The 21,127-nt window shown below is 42.2% G+C and overlaps 1 protein-coding gene across 1 annotated transcript in view; it reads left to right on the plus strand.

Annotated features, from left to right (window-relative positions):
• Nucleotides 1–20,601, plus strand: part of MYOM2 (myomesin 2) — an 85,469-nt gene extending 64,868 nt beyond the window's left edge. The window contains exons 28-37 of the mRNA XM_066622692.1: nucleotides 2,043–2,156; nucleotides 4,915–5,002; nucleotides 6,069–6,107; nucleotides 7,909–8,014; nucleotides 13,114–13,277; nucleotides 13,579–13,615; nucleotides 13,729–13,751; nucleotides 15,076–15,131; nucleotides 18,005–18,292; nucleotides 20,527–20,601. Of these exons, the coding sequence (XP_066478789.1) occupies nucleotides 2,043–2,156; nucleotides 4,915–5,002; nucleotides 6,069–6,107; nucleotides 7,909–8,014; nucleotides 13,114–13,277; nucleotides 13,579–13,615; nucleotides 13,729–13,751; nucleotides 15,076–15,131; nucleotides 18,005–18,292; nucleotides 20,527–20,601 (990 nt within the window). The remainder of the gene's footprint in view (nucleotides 1–2,042; nucleotides 2,157–4,914; nucleotides 5,003–6,068; nucleotides 6,108–7,908; nucleotides 8,015–13,113; nucleotides 13,278–13,578; nucleotides 13,616–13,728; nucleotides 13,752–15,075; nucleotides 15,132–18,004; nucleotides 18,293–20,526) is intronic.
• Nucleotides 20,602–21,127: the final 526 nt, after the last annotated feature.

Raw genomic sequence — 21,127 nt, forward strand, 5'->3', positions numbered from 1 at the left:
CAGGTGGACCCACAAAGATCCAAAGAACTACTTTTGGCATGCATCATATGAGCTTTGACTTCTTTTCTTTGAACAGAACAGCCGATGGCTAATCTGTTTTAAGAGCAATTTACCCTGTGGTATCCCTCCCACCATCGTCTGAGAGCATCAAGCTCCCCTTAGACCAGCCATTTTCAGCCACTGTGCTGTGGCATGCTGGTGTGCTGCGAATGGTCTGCAGGTGTGCCATGGGAGTTTGGGGGAGGGTCATTTCTTATTAGGGCCATTGGGAGATGTGAGCGCCCCACCAACAGCATGCTGTGCCTTGTCAATTGTCAAAAAACTGCGGGTGTGCCGTGACCATTTTAGTGTCTTATCAGTGTGCCGTGAGACAAAAAAGGTTGAAAATCACTGCCTTAGACATTCCCCTTAGACAGTACTGGTTGTGCAGTTCTGGGCATCCAGTTCTTTTCAAAATTCAGCAACTGTAGAAACTACATCAGTATTACTGTTGGCCCAATCCTATTCCCCACCAAATTATGCTATACAGCTGTGCTGCCAGAGTGGTGGGTATAGATCCAAGGAGAGTCTAGTTGACTAGTTGCTCCGATGGTGACTGGAACTCAGCTGAGTCGTTAAGTACACACCTAGCCCAACTTCCCTTCCCCCCTTTTAAGAATTGGTGATTCTCAAAGAAGGAGACCTGACTTCACATTCTTCCACCTCTACACTAATAATTCCTATCTAGTGCATTGTTTGTGGTCAGTAGCATAGCTAGAGGGGGGCAAAACAGCAAGTACTGCAGGTGCTGCAATGCACTGTATAAACGGCCCCTCCCACTTGTCGTTGGAGCTGGTTCAGGCAGCAATGCCAACACACAGGTGCTCGCTGAACAAAATGGCATCTCCTGCACATTGCCATTGCTGCCCAGATGTTGCGGCACCTGCAATACTTACAGTTTTGTCACCCCTCTAGCTATGCTACTGTCTGTGGTGGTAAACAGTTGGCAACGAGTGCAAGTGTCCTGGTGCAGACATCAGACCATCAGGTTAATTGATGGATGGTGGGAGTTGCTGTTATTGAGTCCCCAGTCCTGGGGTGTCTGACTCAAGAGACTGCTTAACAATAAACCTATTATTGCATTATATACCTCATTCACTTTGGTGAAATAAAATAAAAAAAATATGTGACATGTTTCCAAGTCATGTTTTTCAGAGCTGGACAAGCTCTCCCATTACTCATAGTGCTATGGACAAGGAAACCCAATTTTGCTGCCGTGCTTTTAGTTCCGGCATTTGGACAGACTTCATCACACAAGTGTAACAAAACTGCAGCTACAGAATAAACAGTCGCTCTTTGATGGCCAGACATAGAACAGTATCTCTGAAAAGCAATCATCTTCCGTTCTGTTCTTTTAAATATTCATTCTAAAATTGCTTCTTTCAAGTTACAGTTTAAAGCTGCTCATCTAGCAATATTTCACATGTCAGCCAACTATACACAACTATAGTATACTTCAAGCGTAGAGCAACACACTGTTTCTGCCTTGCCATTGTACAGAGCTAAGGCTCCAGCAGTGCTTCAGAAGAGCTTCCTTCAAGCAGCTTCTCTTAGCTTACTTTTCTGTAGAATATTGCATCTGTATAGAAAGAGTTCTCTTGCTCTCAGCATCTCTTCCCCCAACAGACCATCCTTGGTTCCAAAAACTAAACTTCAGCTGTATTGTAACATTGGAGTGCCTTTGAGCCCAGCCCTAGGGGTCTCTGATGGACGCTCCAAAAAAAGGTTACATACTTATGTTTGGTAGCTCTTGCTTTACACTAAAGTCAAAGAACTTACTGCATTGTTGTAGTCAAGGAGAAACCTAATATGTAGCTTAGTATATGGCAGATTTTTAATATTAAGTATTTTTTTCACTGTTTCTACCCTATGAAAAGATTTCAAAGTCATATATTTCCAAATAATAATGCTTCGTAGCGTAGCCTAATCACTCCAAATGCAATGTGTACTATCTTGCTAAAAGGCTCTAACACTTGATTGGTTTTGTTGTTGTTCCTGTTCAGGTAGCAAATACCAAGAAGGAGACCATTTTCAGGTGGTTCAAAGATGGAGCTGGACTTGATGTTAAAGAATTGCCTGACTTGCAGAAAGGAGTGTGCTGCTATACAATCCCAAGGGTATGGGACAGTAACTGCTGAATGACTGACTTAATGCCATACTTCATTTCTAACCTCTGACTGAGAATTTGAAGATCACACTTAAAATATACACCTGGTGGCTGTCCCACAAATGTAGAACTCCCCATTTTGTATAGTTTCTGAGGATGCTGAAACACCAAGCCTTAATTGAACTTCCTCTAAACAACTAACACTCCCCGTTGAGTGTGTAGATATTAATGTTTTAGAAATGTTGTGGGTGTACATCCTGTTGCCTTCTCTTATTTTATGATTTATTGATTTTTGTTGTTTTAGCTATTTTCAAAGTCTTGGGTTGACAGCTCTGACCAGACTGTACTGTCATTAGCATATATGAATTCTGAGCATGTTCAGTTGAAGTCAACTTGGATAATTCCAAGCTGAAGGGACTGGTATCAAAGTTGGCTATTAGGATGTCAGGTGGGAGACAAAGAACTCAAGAGATGGAAGCTGGCTCTCTGCTGTGAGTGATAAGGAACAATTGAGGAAAATCCCAGAGAGAGTGGGATTTTCCTCTTCAAAAGAAAAACAACTCACAGGAAGGGGCACTCCGCCAGACATTCAGCTCCACTAAGAGACTGGTACTGGACTGTGCAGGGTGACTGGAAGAAGGAAGAAGAAGGCCTGCAGATGGAACACAAGCATGTTTGTTAAGCAGTAGCAGCAGCTGGTGCCAACCAGCTAGGCTTGAGATTTATGGCAACTTGGCAAGGAGTGGGCACTACTAAGCATATATTAAAAAGGGTTTAGTTTAGGGGTTCTCTGACTAGTTACCTTGGTGACCCACTGTGGTGTCCATGGTGGATCTGGAGCCTGCCAAGGCCAGAAAGCTGCAACCTAAAATGCCACATAACCCAAAAGTCACTTGTGGGTCACACCAGCATGCAACCTGCTTCAGTGGTCACGGCACGCCACGGTTCTCAAACTGTGTCACAACCCACCGGTGGGTCATGATCCAGTTTTTGAACCAAGAATCAGCATGCTGCAGTCACTCAACTTAGTCATGCACCAGCACAACCTGAAAGTGATTTCTGGGTTATATACCATTTTAGTTTGCAGCTTCTTGGTTGAGAGGTCTGTGACCCACCAAAAATTGGGTTGTGACCCACAGTTTGAGAAATGCTGATTGAGAGTCCAATCCTGGGCTCCTAGTGCCAGCCCTACACACAATGTGCCGTAGGGCACACCTGCGACATTCAGCACCCGGCCAGCCCTGGTGCTAGCTCAGTGCCAATCCATGTTGAGCCCAGCACCAGCCGGAAGCCCGCCACACACAAAGCAAGGCAAGAGCTCCGGGTGGTGGAGAGGTTTGTTGGGGCAGGAGGAGGCGTTTTAGGACAGGGGAGGGAGCAGGTCGGGAAGGGGGCTGGATCGATGGAACTCTGCTTCTCCACATCCTGAACACCATGTTGGAATGCCTGAGAAGGGGATTCTCAATTCTGTGCCAGCAAATTAGCCGGCACAGGCTTGAGTGGCCCCATTGGGGGGTCTGCGCCCTTTCCTGGGGGAAGGGGATGAATGTCCCCCCTGAGGAGACACCAGTGGCTGCCTGGTGTGCATTGGATGCAGTGGCAGCCATTTTGGTGCCGCCGCTCCTCTGGGCAGCTCAGGATTGGTCTGTAAGTATTCCTTGAATGTGCCATTAAATATAAAGAATTTTGGGATGTTTATTTCTATTTGCCCTGCCATTTCCTTTTAAACTTTTCCTATATCCATAATATTGGTTACACAAAAAGGTATTGCTTTGTTTTTCAGTTTGGTTTTTAGCTTCAGGCTTTATAAAGGATACCATGTCTGAGAACTAAATGAGATCTTTAACACTATTCACCAGCAGGTCTACTCTTATGCCTTAATCTTTTCTGATTCTATTTTTGTTCAATATATGCACGTATACTATGGATGGCGAGTCTATTATAATCTATTGTAACTCCCACATGGTGCTTCTTTATTTTAATTACCTCGCTTGAGACTTTTGATCATTTGACTAGGTAAATTTTAATTTTAAACCAGCTCTTTCACTGGGAAAAAAAACTGCCGCTGTGTAGCTTATTATAAGGAGAGTTCACAGATGTTCATCCCAATCCTAACTGTGGCCTTGATCTTGCCAAAGATATTCCTAAATCCTATTGGTTTCACTGGAAGAGTGAAGCATGCGTTCAGTGCTTAAAGTGAGGCTTAATGGTGCTTAATTTGGCTTGCTCATGCTCCAAGTTTACTCAGAAGTAAGTCTCATTAATTTCAGTGAGACTTTCTCTCAAGTAACTATTCTTATAATTTGTTCATTGTTGCAGTTAAGTCATTGCTATTTAATTTTTTTTTTCTGTTCTGGTTGTACTTTGAAACACTTCTCACATGGATATAATGAGTAAGAGCAAGAAGTCATTTAGAAGGCTATTTTGACCACTTTAAGCATTTAAAACTACTAATTGCCCCTGTGTCAGAATGAATAGTTTCTTGAACTTTACAAACTTAGACATGATTTACACTACTTGAAGGTGCTCTCTTCAGAACAAAAAAACTTCATAGACATCTTACTAAACTTCAAGGAGTGGATCTAACAGTATGAATGCAATAATTACCTCATTAACCATGATCTCCTCTCACTTTCCTCTCTTGTTATATACTCAGTTCAAGCAAACTTTGAAGTAAATTTTCGTTCAGATATGGAAAATGTAGCAAGTACTTAAGTGGCCTGCATTAATTTGAAGTTGCACAGTAACCATGGCATATTTAATTCTAGCTGTCTAAGAAGGAACAGGGTGAATATAAGGCAACACTCTCAGATGACAGAGGTCAAGATGTCTCTGCTCTTGATATTTCAGGAAAAGGTAAAGCTCTGTTTTTATACACTGAACAGTTTATCATTTTTCCAAGCCATGGGGAATCTCTCCCCATACACAAGTAGTGAAGTTAGAATCCTAGAATCATAGAGTGGGAAGGGACCTACGAGGTCATCTAGTCCAATTGAATTACAAAATCTTTATAGTGTGGCTAATAAGGCTTGCTCCCTTCTAAGGCTGATGATTCCTATTAAATAAGAATATAGATATTCTTAACAAAGTCCATAGGAATGTAGAGCCTTCTCCCAGGCTAGATTCAATACTATGCAATCTGAAGTCTTATTCAAAAGATACCATATAAAGAGAGATACTGGTCTTGTAAAATTGGTGGCATTGAGACAATTTTGTATATTATTCTATATTGTCCTATTTATACCAAACTGCACCAGGTATTTAGATCCAATCTTAATAAACAAGAGGGGTTGCCTCAGTATTGCAAAAATTTGCTAGATTCTGAATGATTCTGCTGCAAATGTAATGGAGAAGGTAGCTACCATTATACACCATGTAGTGGAGATACGTAACAAAAGATGCAGTGTATCTCACTGATACAGATACTGTGCATTCTGGGAAGTATCTTAGTTCTTTTCTTTGAATGATGCTGTTTTATGCCAATCAAGGATGATGATGATAAAATGTTTGTTTTGTTATACAATCCACTTTGTGAATTACTTTTTGCTGAAAGTGATATATAAATGTGCTTAATAATAATGCACACATGTATGATATATTCAAAATGGTAATAGCAGTGGTGGAGAAACAGAGGAAAAAAGCATCTTGAGTTCTCCAGCTTAATGTAAATCTCCAGATCCAAAGTCTGAATTGTCCTGATTTGGTCTCCTTTGGATTTACCCAGAGCCATATGAACAGCCATTCTAAGAATAATACAACAGACAGATACATAAAAATGTGATGTAAACCCATCTGAAATAATTATGATAAGTCACGTTATTTAGTCACACAGTTCAAGTCACGTTGGTCATTGTTTTCATAATATTTTCACATGGCTAAATTTCCCCATGTTGACATATATTGTTTTCCCTTCTCTCCTCAGTATATGATGACATTATGTTGGGACTGGCTAGAGTCAATGGTGAGTAAATTTTATTGCTGCTTCATTTCAAAAATATTGCATATTAAAGATGCTAGAGACCAAAGGAACCAATTGTACCTGTGAGCAGATCTCAAGAACTCCTGCAATTCATATCCTCTTACAGGCTTGTAGTTAATTTTCTGAAGAGGCCTTTGACTTTGTTTGACAGCATTATTATACAGGAAGAAAGAATTTTGCTTCCTGTTTTTGGTTTGTATTGTTTGCAAAAGAGGCTTAGGACACTACAATTTTAGTTCTATGGTAAGAAGTTACTATTAGACATCAGATCTTCATTTTTTGCCATGACCATTGATGCAACATAGGAGAGCATTTTAAAAGGATTCCACCAGTGTAAAAATCATGTGTGATTTTGAACTGTGTTGATTATATTGAAACATCACCTTAGATTGTAATACAGAAACTTGGTGAATGTTGACATTTACTGATATATTCTAATGAGGCACAGCAAAAAATGTCAGAAATGTTTGTCTGAAGAGTTTAATATATTTATTCCCATGGCACAGTAAATGATCTTTACCTAATAAATTATGGAAATGAGGTTGACATTTGGACATTAACTGAGGGCACTTAGCTGACTTTGAGATTTACTGGTAAATGTCAGAATTTTTTGACATTTCCCTCTGGCCTCTTAAATTACCCCAGCACCCTTCAAATAACGACAACAGACTATGTTTTGGATTAAAATGGCCCACTTTATTAAATTAACAACGAAATCTACAACAAGGCTAACTGTAAGAGAAAAACCCTGAGCCTCCCAAGTGGAGGGTTCTAAGTGAAGGAAACGGTCCTAGCCGTCTTTGTCCCCCAATCTCGTAGGACGTCCACCCAACTCCAGGCCTCACTTGATGACTTACTGAGCTCGCCTTTCAACACTGCTCTAGAAGGGGTAAGGCAGCGGAATTGCAACACCTGTAGGACGCCCCTGCCAAAGTTCGGCCAAAGGGGCTTGCCAACCAGCCTCCTCGAGCTGGTTAAGCATCACTGAAACAGTTCTGGCTTACCCCCCCCCCCCGACCTTGCTGCCCCAGATTGGACACCGAGAAATGTTCTGCCTATCTCACTCTGCACTGCTGATGCGAGTGATTAAATGATTGCCTTGCACGTACGTAATGTAGCTGCTCCATGCCTAGTGCCAGTCTAGGGTAGGCTAAAAACCACCAACCAAAGGACAATTTCAGATGGTTGCAAAAAATTCCTACCCAGCCCTCAAAGAGCAGCCAACTACTCTCAGACTAGCTCGAGGGTGGGCAGGTGGGCAGGGTTGCTGTCTGGGAATGGTCTGAGATCCCAAAGTGCATGCACGCTTGAGGAATGCTCGGCCAATCGGCTGACAGCCATAGTCTGCTGTCGGCCAGGGGTGGGATAATTCGCCACTAGCACGCTACGAGGTGTGCTAACGGTTATATTTTATCAGTAAATGTCAAATTTTGCCAGATTTCTGACATGTACCGTAGTATACTCAGATTATTTAGTATACTCAGAACAGTAGTATACTCAGAACAGTAATTCCTAAAAACATGATTAAATCTAAGATGCATTGATTAAATATACAGCAATAGGGAAAAAAAATCCACTTCTTTAGCTTAATTATATGGACCTAGCAATCCTGTTCCATTAGTTCTACAAGGAATCTGTTCTTCAACTGCTTCCTAACTAAGATATAGATTTTGTTGGTAAAATAAGCTATATTAAGTCTCTCTGTGTTTCTAAGTCCTGATTTGAGATCTTAAAACCTAAACATTCAATCTTTCTTTCTTTCTTTCTTTTTTAATCCCTGCAGGTAAATCTGCTTCTGAGTTGAAGGTCCACTGTACACCAGAAGGAATAAGACTACAGTGTTTCATGAAATACTACACAGAAGAAATGAAAGGAAGTTGGTCTCACAAGTGAGATATGAGTCCTGAATTCTGGGTGGATTTTGCCTAGATACTTGCCAATAAGCATTCTGGCATTGATATCAATGCTGAAAAAAGTTAAACCCCCAATCCTCTTCTGTAACTTGCTTTAAAAAGAACATTAAATTCTCGGGCAAAAAATATATATATATATATATTATAAGAAATTAGCCAACCTCTGTTTAAAGTCTTATCATCAGCTCAGCTGGCAGCATTGCATGCAAATCCCAAGTCAGCTCTGAATCATCCCAGCTCTTTGCATAGCAGGGAGCATAAAACAAATCCTAAAGCCAGCATGCAATCATCTCCTTGTTGCACAGCAGGGAATCCCACAGAGTTTCCATCTAGAGGTCTGCTTGGTCTAGTGAACTGAAACTACTGTGGAAGTGCCAAAGCTAACTAGCAATATTTCATGCTTTTCAAATTAGCACTTGGCATCATTAGGCCAAATCAGTCCATTTGGACTAATTTTGGAGCTGATCAAAGGGAATCTCGTTTTTGTTAATGGGCATAAAAGAGAATCCAGGAAAGGGTGATCAGTATCCTTGCCACATAAGTTTAGCAATTTCTGGATGGAAATACTTGCGAAATAAATATATCAATCTTATATACCAGTGATTCTCACTCATTTAGCACCAGGACCCACTTTTTAGTATGAGACTCTGCCAGGACCCACTGGAAGTGATGTCATGACCGGAAGTGACATCATCAAGCAGGAAAATTTTTTAACAATCCTAGACTGCAATCCTATCCACACTTACCCAGCAGTAAGTCCCATTTACTATCATTGTTAAAAGCATCTTCACAGCAGTCTGTTAAAAGTACAGATTTGTGACAGTTCCCCAAATTCAGTCACATACCATGGTAGCATCAAGTCTAATGTGTGTGTTGGCATCCTTCAGTCTTGGAAGACTATGGTAGCGAACTCTGAATGGTGGTTCTGGAACAGAGTGTCCTCTCCAGTGCGCGAAGCCTGGGTAAAGTAGGTATGGAGGACAGACTGTTACCCATGTAGCAAATCCCCCCTCTCCATGTCACTGAAATGGTCCAATGGAAAGGCAGAAGCCAATACGGTTGGTTCCAGCAGCGTTGCAGGAGTTGCCAGAACGTGACTGCAAGTCTAATATATTAAAAATAAAATATTGAAATGAATGGGGACCCACCTCAAATTGGCTTGTGATCCACCTAGTGGGTTCCAACCCACAGTTTGAGAAACAGTGCTATATACAGTTTTAAATATACCAGTCGCATAGGCTGACCTGGGGCAAATGTCCTGAGTGCCAGCCTGTAGGGCCCTGCAGAAGCCTCTCTGAGGCTCCCGACGTGGGAGGAAACTGTGCTTCTGGTTTGCCAGAAGCACAGTTTATAGTGCCAGGGAAACTCATAGAGGTTTCCCTGGCATGGGAGGAGGTCATGCGAGGCTCCGTGAGCCTTTGGTAAGTGGGGGGATGAATTTCTGCCCGAGGGGGGCGGCGATAGCCCATAGGGGGGCACCGTTGCGGAGCTTTGCCCCAGGCTCGGGGCTGCGGACGTCCGCAGCTGAAATACACATATATATCGTATATACACTAAGCCCTGTTGAACACCCTTACTTCTGAACAGACATGCATAGGATTGCACTGTTAGTGTGGACATTTCCTCCTCCCAATTCTAGTTGCATTATTTCAGAATGTAAATTGGATTTCCAATGTACTATTGAGCCAATCATTGTTAATAAATGGATTCATAAGTCACTCCCCCTCTATCTGTGCTTTTGTAGAGCATTTGTAGGTATTACCAATGTCAACAACTTTGAAGGATTAGCAGAAAAGCAGTGTCTCTGAAGTATAACAGATGCAAGATGTAGCTTAACAGTGGTGCAAGATGTCCAGAAGTTGACATTCCTTCTTACAGAATAAAGCTACAATTCAGGAAAATCTAATTGCACATCCCTAAGTTGTGCAAGCTAAAAAAAAAAAAGGTTTTCCTTTATCCTTTCACCCCATGCCCCTTTCTTCCAAAAAGGCAAGCTGTATTTTCCACTTTTCAGTTCCAAGCACATGCAGTAGCCATGGCTGTTTGAACATGGTCTTGTGCCACTCTGTTGTTTGATGGGGAAGGGAGTCACTAAATGCTCTTCCCCTTCCAGACAGTTAATCAGTGCAATTGCTGACAATCTTCTGGGCTGTAGATTGGCCACATATGTGCATTTCCTCATTCAGCTAGGGCATGTGGTGAAAGCTTCCATGCTACCCACGGTCAGATTGGGGAATGTGTTTAAAGCATGGTTTACAGTTTGATGGAGGCTAGTAGAGTGAAGATGTAAACCAAACAAGATCACTGGATCATAGCCCTTATGTCTACAGTTTGGGGAGTGTATCTCTCGACTGTTTCATTCACTGTTGTTGAAGCAGTAGTCCTCTTTGGTTGTAGAATGTTGATCATAAAAGACAAATTGAAACGCTGCATGGTCTAAACCCATGGTCTTCAGTCTTTTTCCTGCCATGATCCTAATACATAAATACATAGACAGTGGGGACCCACAACCAATCCCACCCTCCAGGACCCAATCCATCCAACCCCACCCTTATCACTGTCCACCCCCCACCCCACCTGCCCTGTTGTACCATTTCCCCCTGTTCTCTTGTGTCTTCATAACAACTTTGTGAGGCAGCAGCCTGAGGAGGATTAGTCTTAGGAACTGTGGGGCATAACAAAGAGAAAAGGCTGTACGGGATTATAACAAGAGCTCAATTTTGATGAAGCAGTACCATGATTCGATTTGATCCAAGCCCTCCCTTTCAAAGCACAGGCCTTGAAAGGTTGCTGTGACCCCTCCGAAGAGGTTTTGTGACCCCATTGGGGTTGTGACTCACAGGTTGAAGAACACTGGTCTAAACTTATTGCTAAAAAAGTTAGTAGTGAAGTCTTGCTATTTTGTAACCTTCAGTGACTCAATATGAAATATAGAATTTTATTCGCGTCATGCATGCTTGTCTAAGTCAATTGCACCCTCCTCATGCTGCCTTAGATGCCCGTCCCACCCCTCTTTTGGGTTGGTTCTTGTCCTCATATTTATCCTGAGTCTACTTTTTTTTTCTTTTCCTCCCCTCTACTCCTGGCTCTGTACACCAAATTTTGACAAATCTAATGGTACATCTACCTGCTTTTGCTTTCTCTCCTATCGTGCACCTTTTATCCTCTCTCTTTCCCCTTCTGCCAGTTCTCCTCCTTGGCTTGTCTCTTTGCATATGTCTCTTATTTTATTCAGAAAATGCAATGCACATCTTGAAAGCACTATAAATGATAAATAGCAGAGGTAATAGAACCCTCCCTGGGTGACAGATGTTCTTCCTCTAAAAAAAAAAATCCTTTTAAGCTTCATGTAGATTATTAAATTGAAATATGAATGGACAAAAAAAAGTATAAAATAAATTCAGAATGAAAGAGGACAGAGAGTCATAGGCTTTAAAGGAAAAAGGAAAAAACAAACAAGCAGAGGTTTCACCTTCTTAAAGTATCTTCCAGAAGTCTGGAAGATTGTCACCAGAGTTGTCCTCTAGCAGTCAGCCTAGCGCAGGGGTCTCCAAACTCCAGCCCGGGGCCAGATGCGGCCTGCGGCGAGCCTCTATCTGGCCCGCGGTCAACCTCTTGTCCCCTGAAAGCCTCTAGCCCACTTGGCCAAACATGACTGGAACTATGCTCTGGTTGCATCTGGAAGGTGTTCAAGGGCCAGAGAGGTTGAATGAATGAGCCATTCATTCATTTATTCACTCATCTAAGTTCCATCTCTAATTTACTTAAATAAATTTTATGTTCAAAAATTTTGCAACATAAAATTTGTTTTTTGTCTGTGCAAATTTTTTTTTTTTTTCTGGCCCTCGACACCATGCCAGATATTTGATGTGGCCCTCTGGCCAAAAAGTTTGGAGACCCCTGGCCTAGAGCATGATTTTATATCAGGCACTGAAGATTCTTGGGTGAGCTCACAAATCCATCTTCTGTCTCTGAGGTCACAGCTGACCTTGAATTCTTTCATAATCCCTGACATGTGGCCATAGGACAATCTTGGGGGCCATTCCCTATTTGGAGGAAAATTGTTACCCTGCACATGCCTGATTTTGTCTGATCTTGGAAGCTAAGCAGAGTCAGGCCTGGTTAGTACTTGGATGGGAGACTGCCTGGGAATACCAGGTGCTGTAGGCTTATACCATAGTCTTTCGAGACTGAAGGTTGCCAACCATGTCCCTAAAAATGCAGGTGGAATTAATTTATGTTTCTTTAATGCCTGGGCAGTATGCACAGCTTCCTTTTATTAATACAGGATGGCCCAGTAGTATCTGGTTTTTTCCAGAGAAACTTTCTGCACTTCCGGTTCTGCCCATGAAGCAGGGGTGAGCAAACTTTCAACTTTAGGGATCCTGGATTTTTAACAATTGTATGGAAGAGGAAATTTGCTGAAATTACACAGCTGTTAAAGGTCCAGGATCCCTAAAGTTGAATGTTCGCCCACCCCTGGGCTAAAGTATCAATCTGAGTATGCAGGCATCTGCCACATATATCTGTGTGTGTGTGTGTGTGTGTGTGTGTGTGTGTGTGTGTGTATGTGTGTGAATCAATTTTAGTTTATATTTTTAAGTGAAAGAGCATCGTTTCCAAAACAAAGGCTACAGATTTTTTTGTTTATATCCAGCCATCATATTTGCTCAAATGAGCCACATCAACATTGTGAGGCAAATGGAATCCATTATGAAAGAAAGCTCTTCCCTTGTCAGTGAATTGGAAGTTGCATACCAATAATCAGCATTCTGAAAGCTCACTTAAGGCAATCCCAAAGGTTTTGCTTGCCTTCATGATTTTTTTTCCTTTGTAGTGGCAGTCCCCTATTAATCCAGGCTCACAAGCAGCTTTTGAAAGTCTGCTCAGTTTTTAAAGTGATTTGCCAAGTGGCACGAAAGTGTGTGTTTGAGCAACATAAACCTGAAGCCCTCAGGGCTCTACGAAGTTAATTGTGTGGTTCTTTGGATGCTGGCAGATACATGTTTCATTCTGCTCAGATGTCAAAATTGCTTGAGTGGGTGTGTTGAAAACTCCCTTATTCACTTTCCTAGGGATTCTAAGATTTCTTCTAGTGAGAAGATGAGGATCGGAGGTAGTGAAGAAGTTGCCTGGATGCAGATATGTGAGCCCACAGAGAAGGATAAGGGGAAATATACCTTTGAGCTGTTTGATGGGAAGGAGTCATATAAGCGGACTCTGGATCTCTCTGGACAAGGTAGGAACCTTTAGCAATGGTGCAACATTTATCCCACTGGACTATTTTACGGCAGGGAAATTACCTTACGTATGGATTATGAAACATATTTTGTACCAATGTGTTCAAGGCCCAGAACTAACTTCATTCATGCTGTGTCTCTTCCCATCAAGGGGTGACTTTGATCCCTCTTAGATTTTGTTTGATGTTTCTGTACCGCATTAGAGGTTCACGGAAAGGAAATAAACACAAGTATGTGTGTGAAAGTATTTGTGCTGACTCAAAGGCAAACTTTAAAATACACTAATATGTTCCTTTGCAGCCTATGATGACGCCTATGCAGAATTCCAGAGGCTCAAGTAAGCCCTATACCTTTTGAACTTCTACTTATTGCAATTACCTAACCTTAGTTGTCAGTGTCAGTCTAACATATGGTGATATTAACGTTTTTGTTTATTTTTCTCACCTTTAGGGCAGCTGCTTTTGCTGAGAAGAGTAAGTAAAGTACTCATAGAAGAAGTATGCTGTTTATTATGTGAAGCCAGAGTTGCTAATCTAGTGGGGAAAAGCAAAGTGGGGATTGGTCATACTATGGGGCTCTATTAGACAAAAGTTAGAGAACAAGAGTGTTTAGTTAATCTTGGAACTGAGTCGGTAAACAGGAATCAGAAGAAAAAAGGGAGAGAAATGACATCCATTAACTTTCCAATGCAAAAACTATCATAAATGGATAACCCAATCCTATGTGGAGACAGCACATTGGACACAGGGCCTTTGGCATGATGTCTGCTGCATCCAATGTGGCATCCAGTGGAGAAACCAGGGTGGAGTGCGGGGGATGGGAAGGGAAATACTTCCTGGAGTGTCCAGCAACTGCCTAGTCCTCTATGGGGCTCCTCAGAGTGATGCCAGCTCTGATGTTGTTGTAGCTCTGAGTAGCTGTTGGGAGTGTGTCTGGCCCGAGATGGGATCTGGTGGCTTTTGGCTCCACATCATCCTGTGCCTGCTCCACTCCCTGCTTCACCTCTGGTGAGTTTGTGCCACAGCTGGTCTGCACCATCTGTGCAGTCGCTGCCAGCAGAGGGGCTTCTGCAATGTCAGGGCTTGTCTTTGAACTGGCATACCTAGTGATACAGCAGCATTTCAGCAGCAGAGGATTGGACCGTGAGTAAGAGAGGATAACGACAGTGCACAACAGGTAAGTACAGCCCTTCGGTAGCATCCAGAGCTGCTTGGTCATTACTCCAGAGGAGCAAAATCTTTGGATGCTAGCCAGAGTTGTCTAGAAACAAAGGATAATAATTAAAAGTTGATGATAGAAGTGAAGTTGTAGGAGGAAGCTGAAAGTATTTAACCTATTCTTATTTATGTTTACTAAATATTTGCTAAAGTCACAACAAATCCAATTCTGTACCAGTATTCTAGAAGCTTAGATGTTTACCACTACCATTTTTGTATGTTTTCGTTTCCCAGAAGTTAAAAAAACAAACCTGTTTTATGCAGTTTGGAGTGCATAAAATGTAAATGGAAACTTTTTGAGGAAACATGAAATAAACTGAGCATGAAAATGATGCTGAATGGGTTGTTTAACAATTTACAGTATATGTTTGCCTGCTATTTGTTGTATACAGATTTCACTTTTTAAAAAATATTCCTCAAATTTTGGTACTGGAGTGGTTTCTGGCTTGCAGTTCTTTATCACAACATTTAAACCCAGTCTATGTAATGTAAGAATTGTGGCCTCCTTGATCAGACCAAATGTATGTGTAAGGATAGTGAATGACTGAATGACACGTTTCTTGCTTTTTAAACTTCACAGATCGTGGTAAAGTCATTGGTGGTTTGCCTGATGTTGTGACTATAATGGAAGGCAAGGTAAGGATAATGTGACTTGTTTGGTCATCCTGGTTATTGGGAGGGGGGGGAATGTACTGCTGGCAGCAAAATGGTGACAAAAACATCTCTGAAGTTAATAATATTGGACCCTGCACATGCCTGATCTTATCTGATCTTGGAAGCTAAGCAGGGTCAGGCCTGGTTAGTAATTGCATGGGAGACCACCTGGGAATACCGGGTGCTGTAGGCTTATACCATAGTCTTTCAAGACTGAAGGTTGCCAACCATCTTAAAAACACTTCTATCAGTGCACAGATTTCAATATTCTGCTGACATGGCATGTAGGAACAGGCTCCAAGAAAGGAATACCAGTACCCCAAACGTGTGGCACTACACTGGCAGCAAAGATACTAGCTTCATCTTTGCTTGGATAGAGAAAAGTTGCTATAGCCCTGCTGCCATCTCTCCTCATAGTAATGGGTTGGAGGTGCCCTAGCAAAGGAAGAATTGTATATTAATTTTGGATTAAGGGCCTGATCCATAAAGATCAGCGCTGACTCAGCACTGGCACTGAGTGTCACAAATGTGCAGTAAAGCACATCATGACACTTACCGTCATGACAACTCAGCGCTGGGTGGAGGAGTGACGATTGCCGCCTGGCGTTCTAGGTGAGCACTGGGCGGCGGACCGGTAAGTTGGGGCGGGGAAGGCATTATGGGGTGAAATGAGGACAGGGGAAGGCATGGCGGGGAAGAGAGGGGGCAGGACTTCTGCCAGATCCATAGCCCCAAGTCGGACCTCCTGGCCTGACTCAGGGCAACTTTATTCTGCACTAGCTAAATAGTTGGCACAGAGTTGAATAGCCCCATTGCAGGGCCTCTTCCCTTATCCGGGGGAAGGGGATGAATGTCCGCTTCCCTCAAGGAGCCACTGCCTGGTGTTTATTGGATGCTGCAGCAGCTGATTTGGCGCCGTTGCAGATCTGGTCACCAGACAGCTCAGGATTGGGCTGTAAGATTCATACTGAGCCATATCAGGGAGGAGTGGAGAAATGGGATGGGAGAGAACACATGTTCCTGAAACATTTTTGACCCTGTATATGCCACACTTTCAAAATAGGGTACATGAAAGGCATGAAAATAGCACATTTACGGCTGTTTTTAAAAATCCAGGTTTTTATGTGTGTCAGCAGAAAGCAATGGGATTTTTAGAAGAAGCTTTAATGCATATTAATGCACAGCAACAGATGTTTTAAAAAGGTTCCCTTAATGTAAATTCACGCAAAACAGGCTTTTTAAAAAGTGTTTAATTCTGCACTTGTTTTTCAAGCTCTACATTTGTGCTGGAAAGACAAAGCTGGAAAAAGAGTACAAAAAAGAGAGAGAATGCCCTTTCAAACAGGGCAGAAACTGAAAGAGCAGCAGTTTAGGGGAATAACACTGAAAATACACAGGGAAAACTTTTTGAACCAGTGTAAGGTGGGGACCTTCCATGGCCCTTTTTTCACCCTTTGAAATAGCAGTGTTCGCACTGAAAACCAAACGACATCACAGAAATTGGGCTCAGTGGTAGTTGCAGCAGCTAGATAAGACTGGACTGCCAATTTCCTTATGTTGGAGCAAAACAATCCAACATGTAACTCAGCAGAAACATCTGTGTAATTCACATTAATTAAGCTCTTGTGAGAATTTTTGTATCTGAAAGGGTTTGCTCCAAAATCCCCAAGCACCATGCAAGTGGGAAACTTCAAAGATGTTTTTAAATACATCGTTGTCTGAACATGATGTCTGGCTAATGGTTTGTTGGAGGCCTGCTTCAGGGAAGTGTGCAATGACATTCCAACCGACTGTCTTTGCATAATGTGACTCTTGGGCTACTGTTACATCATACTAGCTGGTAAGGGAAGGAATATTCATCTCCAATGAATGGCCCAACCCTACCCTTGATTTAAAACAGTGGAACTAGCTCACACTGTTGTAAATGTAGTGGCTTTGCCATAAATGGCATGCTGCTGCCAGGAGCTTTGCAGCCGCCAACACAAAAGGTGAGCAGCTCCATGCACCCACTACTGACAGGTCTGGTCTGTGCTGAACCAGGTAAGGCAGCGGAGGAGGGGGGTGAGACATGGGTGGGGAGGGGTGGTTTGTGGTGGTGAGAGGTAGGGAGGGGGTGGATCCTGGCTGCAGTGACTTACATTGATCCTATCATCAATTCTGTGTACTGACCCACCCCCTTTCAACATAGATGTCATAGGTCCCAGGTATGGATGTCAAACTCATTTCATACAGAGGGATGAAGTTAGCATTCATGGTGCCTGCTGAGGGCCAGAAGTGACCTCATTAATCAGGAAGTGACATCATTAAGCAGATGATGGCCAAAATAAGCACTCTGTTCTCACATAGAAACTCATTAGCTGCAATTGAGAAAAGGTGCAAATCTTTTTCATATTTTCATGATATGAGAGAGCCCAATTATAATGGGGGCTGGAAAAATTGCTTCCAGGGGCTACATTTGGCCCACAGGCCTTATGTTTGACACCCCTGGTTCAAGGAGACCTTTAAGCCAACAGAAGGCCTATGCGTTCGCCTTCTGGTTTCCTCCCCCCCCCACTGCGAGCTCTATTGTTGCGGCTGTGTGCTTTGGCATGCCAGGGGATAGGCTTAGGCTATTTTAGAAATGCATTTAATGCCTTTGTATTGCATCCAGAATGAAACTTGTAAAAATGCATTGTAAAAAATATTGTATCTAAACACATATCTGTATTGAGAATACATTTTTGTTAAAATCATGTTAAGCATTTTCAGGACAGCTTAATTTACAATCTGAATTTCTATGGTAGCAGAGACTTCTGTTCAGTCCAAGAGATTATACACTGAACGATGGCCTTGATTATTTGTTTGTTTTGTTTTAGACCCTGAATCTGACTTGCACAGTATTTGGCAATCCTGACCCTGAATTGGTCTGGTTTAAGAATGACAAGGAGCTTGAACTTAATGATCACTATGTGGTTAAGTTGGAGCAAGGAAAATATGCCGGTTTGGTCATAAAAGGGGTGGCATCGGAGGATTCAGGAAAGTACAGCATCAATGTCAAGAACAAGTATGGTGGCGAGATGGTGGATGTCACTGTAAGCGTGTACAAACATGGTGAGGAGATGCCTGACATTAAACCAGGTGCAAGTGGGAAAGCAAGGCCAGTAGCGCCATAAGCAGCTCCAGAATCCCAGAAAAGCGGCAAGTAGATTTTGAAGCAGTGTGTTTGACAAACAAAAGGCTAGAGAGAAGCTGTAGTTTGCCTATAGTGTTTCTGCAGTAGCAATGTTCAAGGAACAGTTAGACTTTTGAAGTGTGTCTCACAGTCTCAGTTGTCCAACCGAGTTGCATCATCCCTGTTTGCAATGACATCGTCACGAATAGCAACGCTATGTGAACTTCAGACAACAAGAGGCCATTATAATGGCAACTGGCATTCAAATTGCAGTTGTTTTGGTGGGATGAAACTCTGCTTAGCACAACAGACTGTTTAGTTATGTATAATTTGGAAACCAAATCTTGCTTCTTAATATGAGGTGTGACCTTCGGTGCTTTTGTTAAATCCTATTGAATTGAGATGGGCTGCAGAGATGTAAACACATTTAGGACTGTAGCCTCAAATGAATGAGTTGAAAATGACCTTCTCAGTTCTCCTTAGTAGCACTGCTGCTTTGTAGTGCAAGCTGATGTTTGGTAACGTTTTACAATCACCATGGACTCATTTAAAACATAACTTTCACAGTTTGTTTTTTCCCTGCTTTGTGCTAATAAAAACTTTAAAAGTCACCTTGTGTTTCTCTCTGCACCAAATTACACTTAACTAGTTCTGTTTACTCTCTTTCACTGTTTAATTATAGCTTATTGCACAATTTCACAGCTGGTAGCATGCTGACAATGGACTTACAATAAAGAAAGCAAATTATGGTTAATCATAGTCACTCCATGGCACTTACTACATTAATTTTACACTTTATGGAGTGGTCAGTAAGCAGTTAGGAACTGGTATCAGGAGACACCTATGCCATTTTGTAACTTCCTGGGACAATTATACTTCCAATTTGGGTCTTATCCCAGAAAAGCAAGTTTAAAAAAAAAATCCCTTTAGATTTTCATAGCCAAAGTGACTGCTTTAAGCACAGTTTGGCAAATGTTTTACCACTTGCAGGTGCATCATTTCAATGATATTACTCATGTGCTTTGTGGTGGGTAGTTGTTCGGGCATGGTCCTGAAATCTTATTTTCTCATGTGGCTGCCATCCAGATGTCACAGTGACTTTGGAATATGTTTACAAGTGGCTAGCTGAGAACTGCCTTCCAGCAGTTCAATTTTGGGATGTACAAGAACCCAGTGTTTGGCCTGAAGTGGAGTCGAGCTTTTGCGCATGGTCCAAGTGAATGTCTGCAAAAGCTCAAACCTTCATGACCCATCTGTTCCAAATGCCTGAATATGCCCATGAAAGACTGAACAGTGGCAAGCACAAACTGATCTCCAGGGCTTCAATGGAGAAGAATCTTTGGCAGCTGCTGATTTGTTTGTAGACGTTGTCTTGAATCTCCTTGCAATCATTTGAGCAGGTAAGTTCAATATTTCGACCCCTCTTGGTGAAAAAGCTTGCAGAATCATTAGTTCAATTCTGGCACAGCTTTACAGACTCCGCCTAGTTTAGTGATTATATATTATGTAGTGATTATATATTGGAAGTATGTTGGATCCATAGTTTGGCTTCGTTTTTCTTTCTGTGATATGGAATACTACATAAGCCAGTGGCAGCAGTGATTGCACTTCAGAAGCTGGAACAAACTCTAGCATCACTTCATTTTCCTGCAAGGAGATGATCTGGACAGAGAACAACATGCACACTGTCCCTTGTGATGTGCAGAATGACTATCGTATGGGTAAACAGATTGGAAACAGCTATACAGATAACTGAAACATGACTTTCTACGAAGCAGAAGTGTTCATTCACACATCATCTCCAAGGCCCATTTGGCGTCTTCTTGAGAGCAAAGCTCTCAGCCTTATCTTCTTCCTGGGATCATTCCCATATAAGTCTTGACATCCCACACATGCATACAAACCTTAAGAGATTTCATAGGGCATCATGAGAGCAACAACAGCTGCTGCTTTGTTTCCCATACTCAGGTGGGCTTTGGGTGCTGGACAATCCCTTTTAAGGCCATGATGTCGCTCCCAAGGCACTGGCATGATGCTGGTGAGTTTTTGGCTTGCCAGCCTCTGCAGATCAATCTAGAAAAGGCGTCACAAGGTGGCAAGAAGGTCTTCAGAAAAAGATACTGCCACCATTTAATGTCTGGAGAAGGGGAGAGGGTGACGGTAGGATCAAGAATTCACAATAGGGTTGTGGAAGCATGGGGGAATGTTTGGGGAGGTGATTGGAAGCCCCCTGATGAGATTCAATGGGATTTCCAAGTTCAGAACTGGAATCAATTTTCCAATGGAGAGGAAGAAAAATAGCTCAATTGTTGAGCCTGATTCCCAAATGAGGTGAGGGGTTATTGAAGTAGTTAAAATGCTGCTGACTCCAGCTAATCAACTGTAGGAATTGAGAAATGCAGCATAGATACAAAACCTCCGCCAACATTTATGGTTATTTTTTAATGGGCTTTTGGAGTATACATTTAGCAAAGACACAAATTATTGTAGTGTTATGGAGGCTTTTCAGGAGTATCCTTGAGTACTGCAGACAAGGTTAGACTCATCTCAGCTTAGCCTTAGCTAGCTTTTCTTGCTAACAGAGCTCCGGCCATTTCCTTTCAGGTAGAGGGGAAAGAATTTATGGTGGCATTTAATCCTTTGCTGAAGCAGAGAAATTAGCACTCGCTTGCTGGAATGCTGTTTTCAAAAGGTTGAAGACTTGTAATAAACACTTTTTTTTTCAACAGGCAGGGCAACAGCTTTCACTTTGTGTAGATTTAAAAACAACCACGGTGTGCAAGTAGCAGGCACATTAATCATAGCACCTGCTCTTTAAACAATTGTT

Source organism: Tiliqua scincoides, chromosome 1 (assembly GCF_035046505.1).
Source record: "Tiliqua scincoides isolate rTilSci1 chromosome 1, rTilSci1.hap2, whole genome shotgun sequence".
In the NCBI taxonomy this organism is placed as follows: domain Eukaryota; kingdom Metazoa; phylum Chordata; class Lepidosauria; order Squamata; family Scincidae; genus Tiliqua; species Tiliqua scincoides.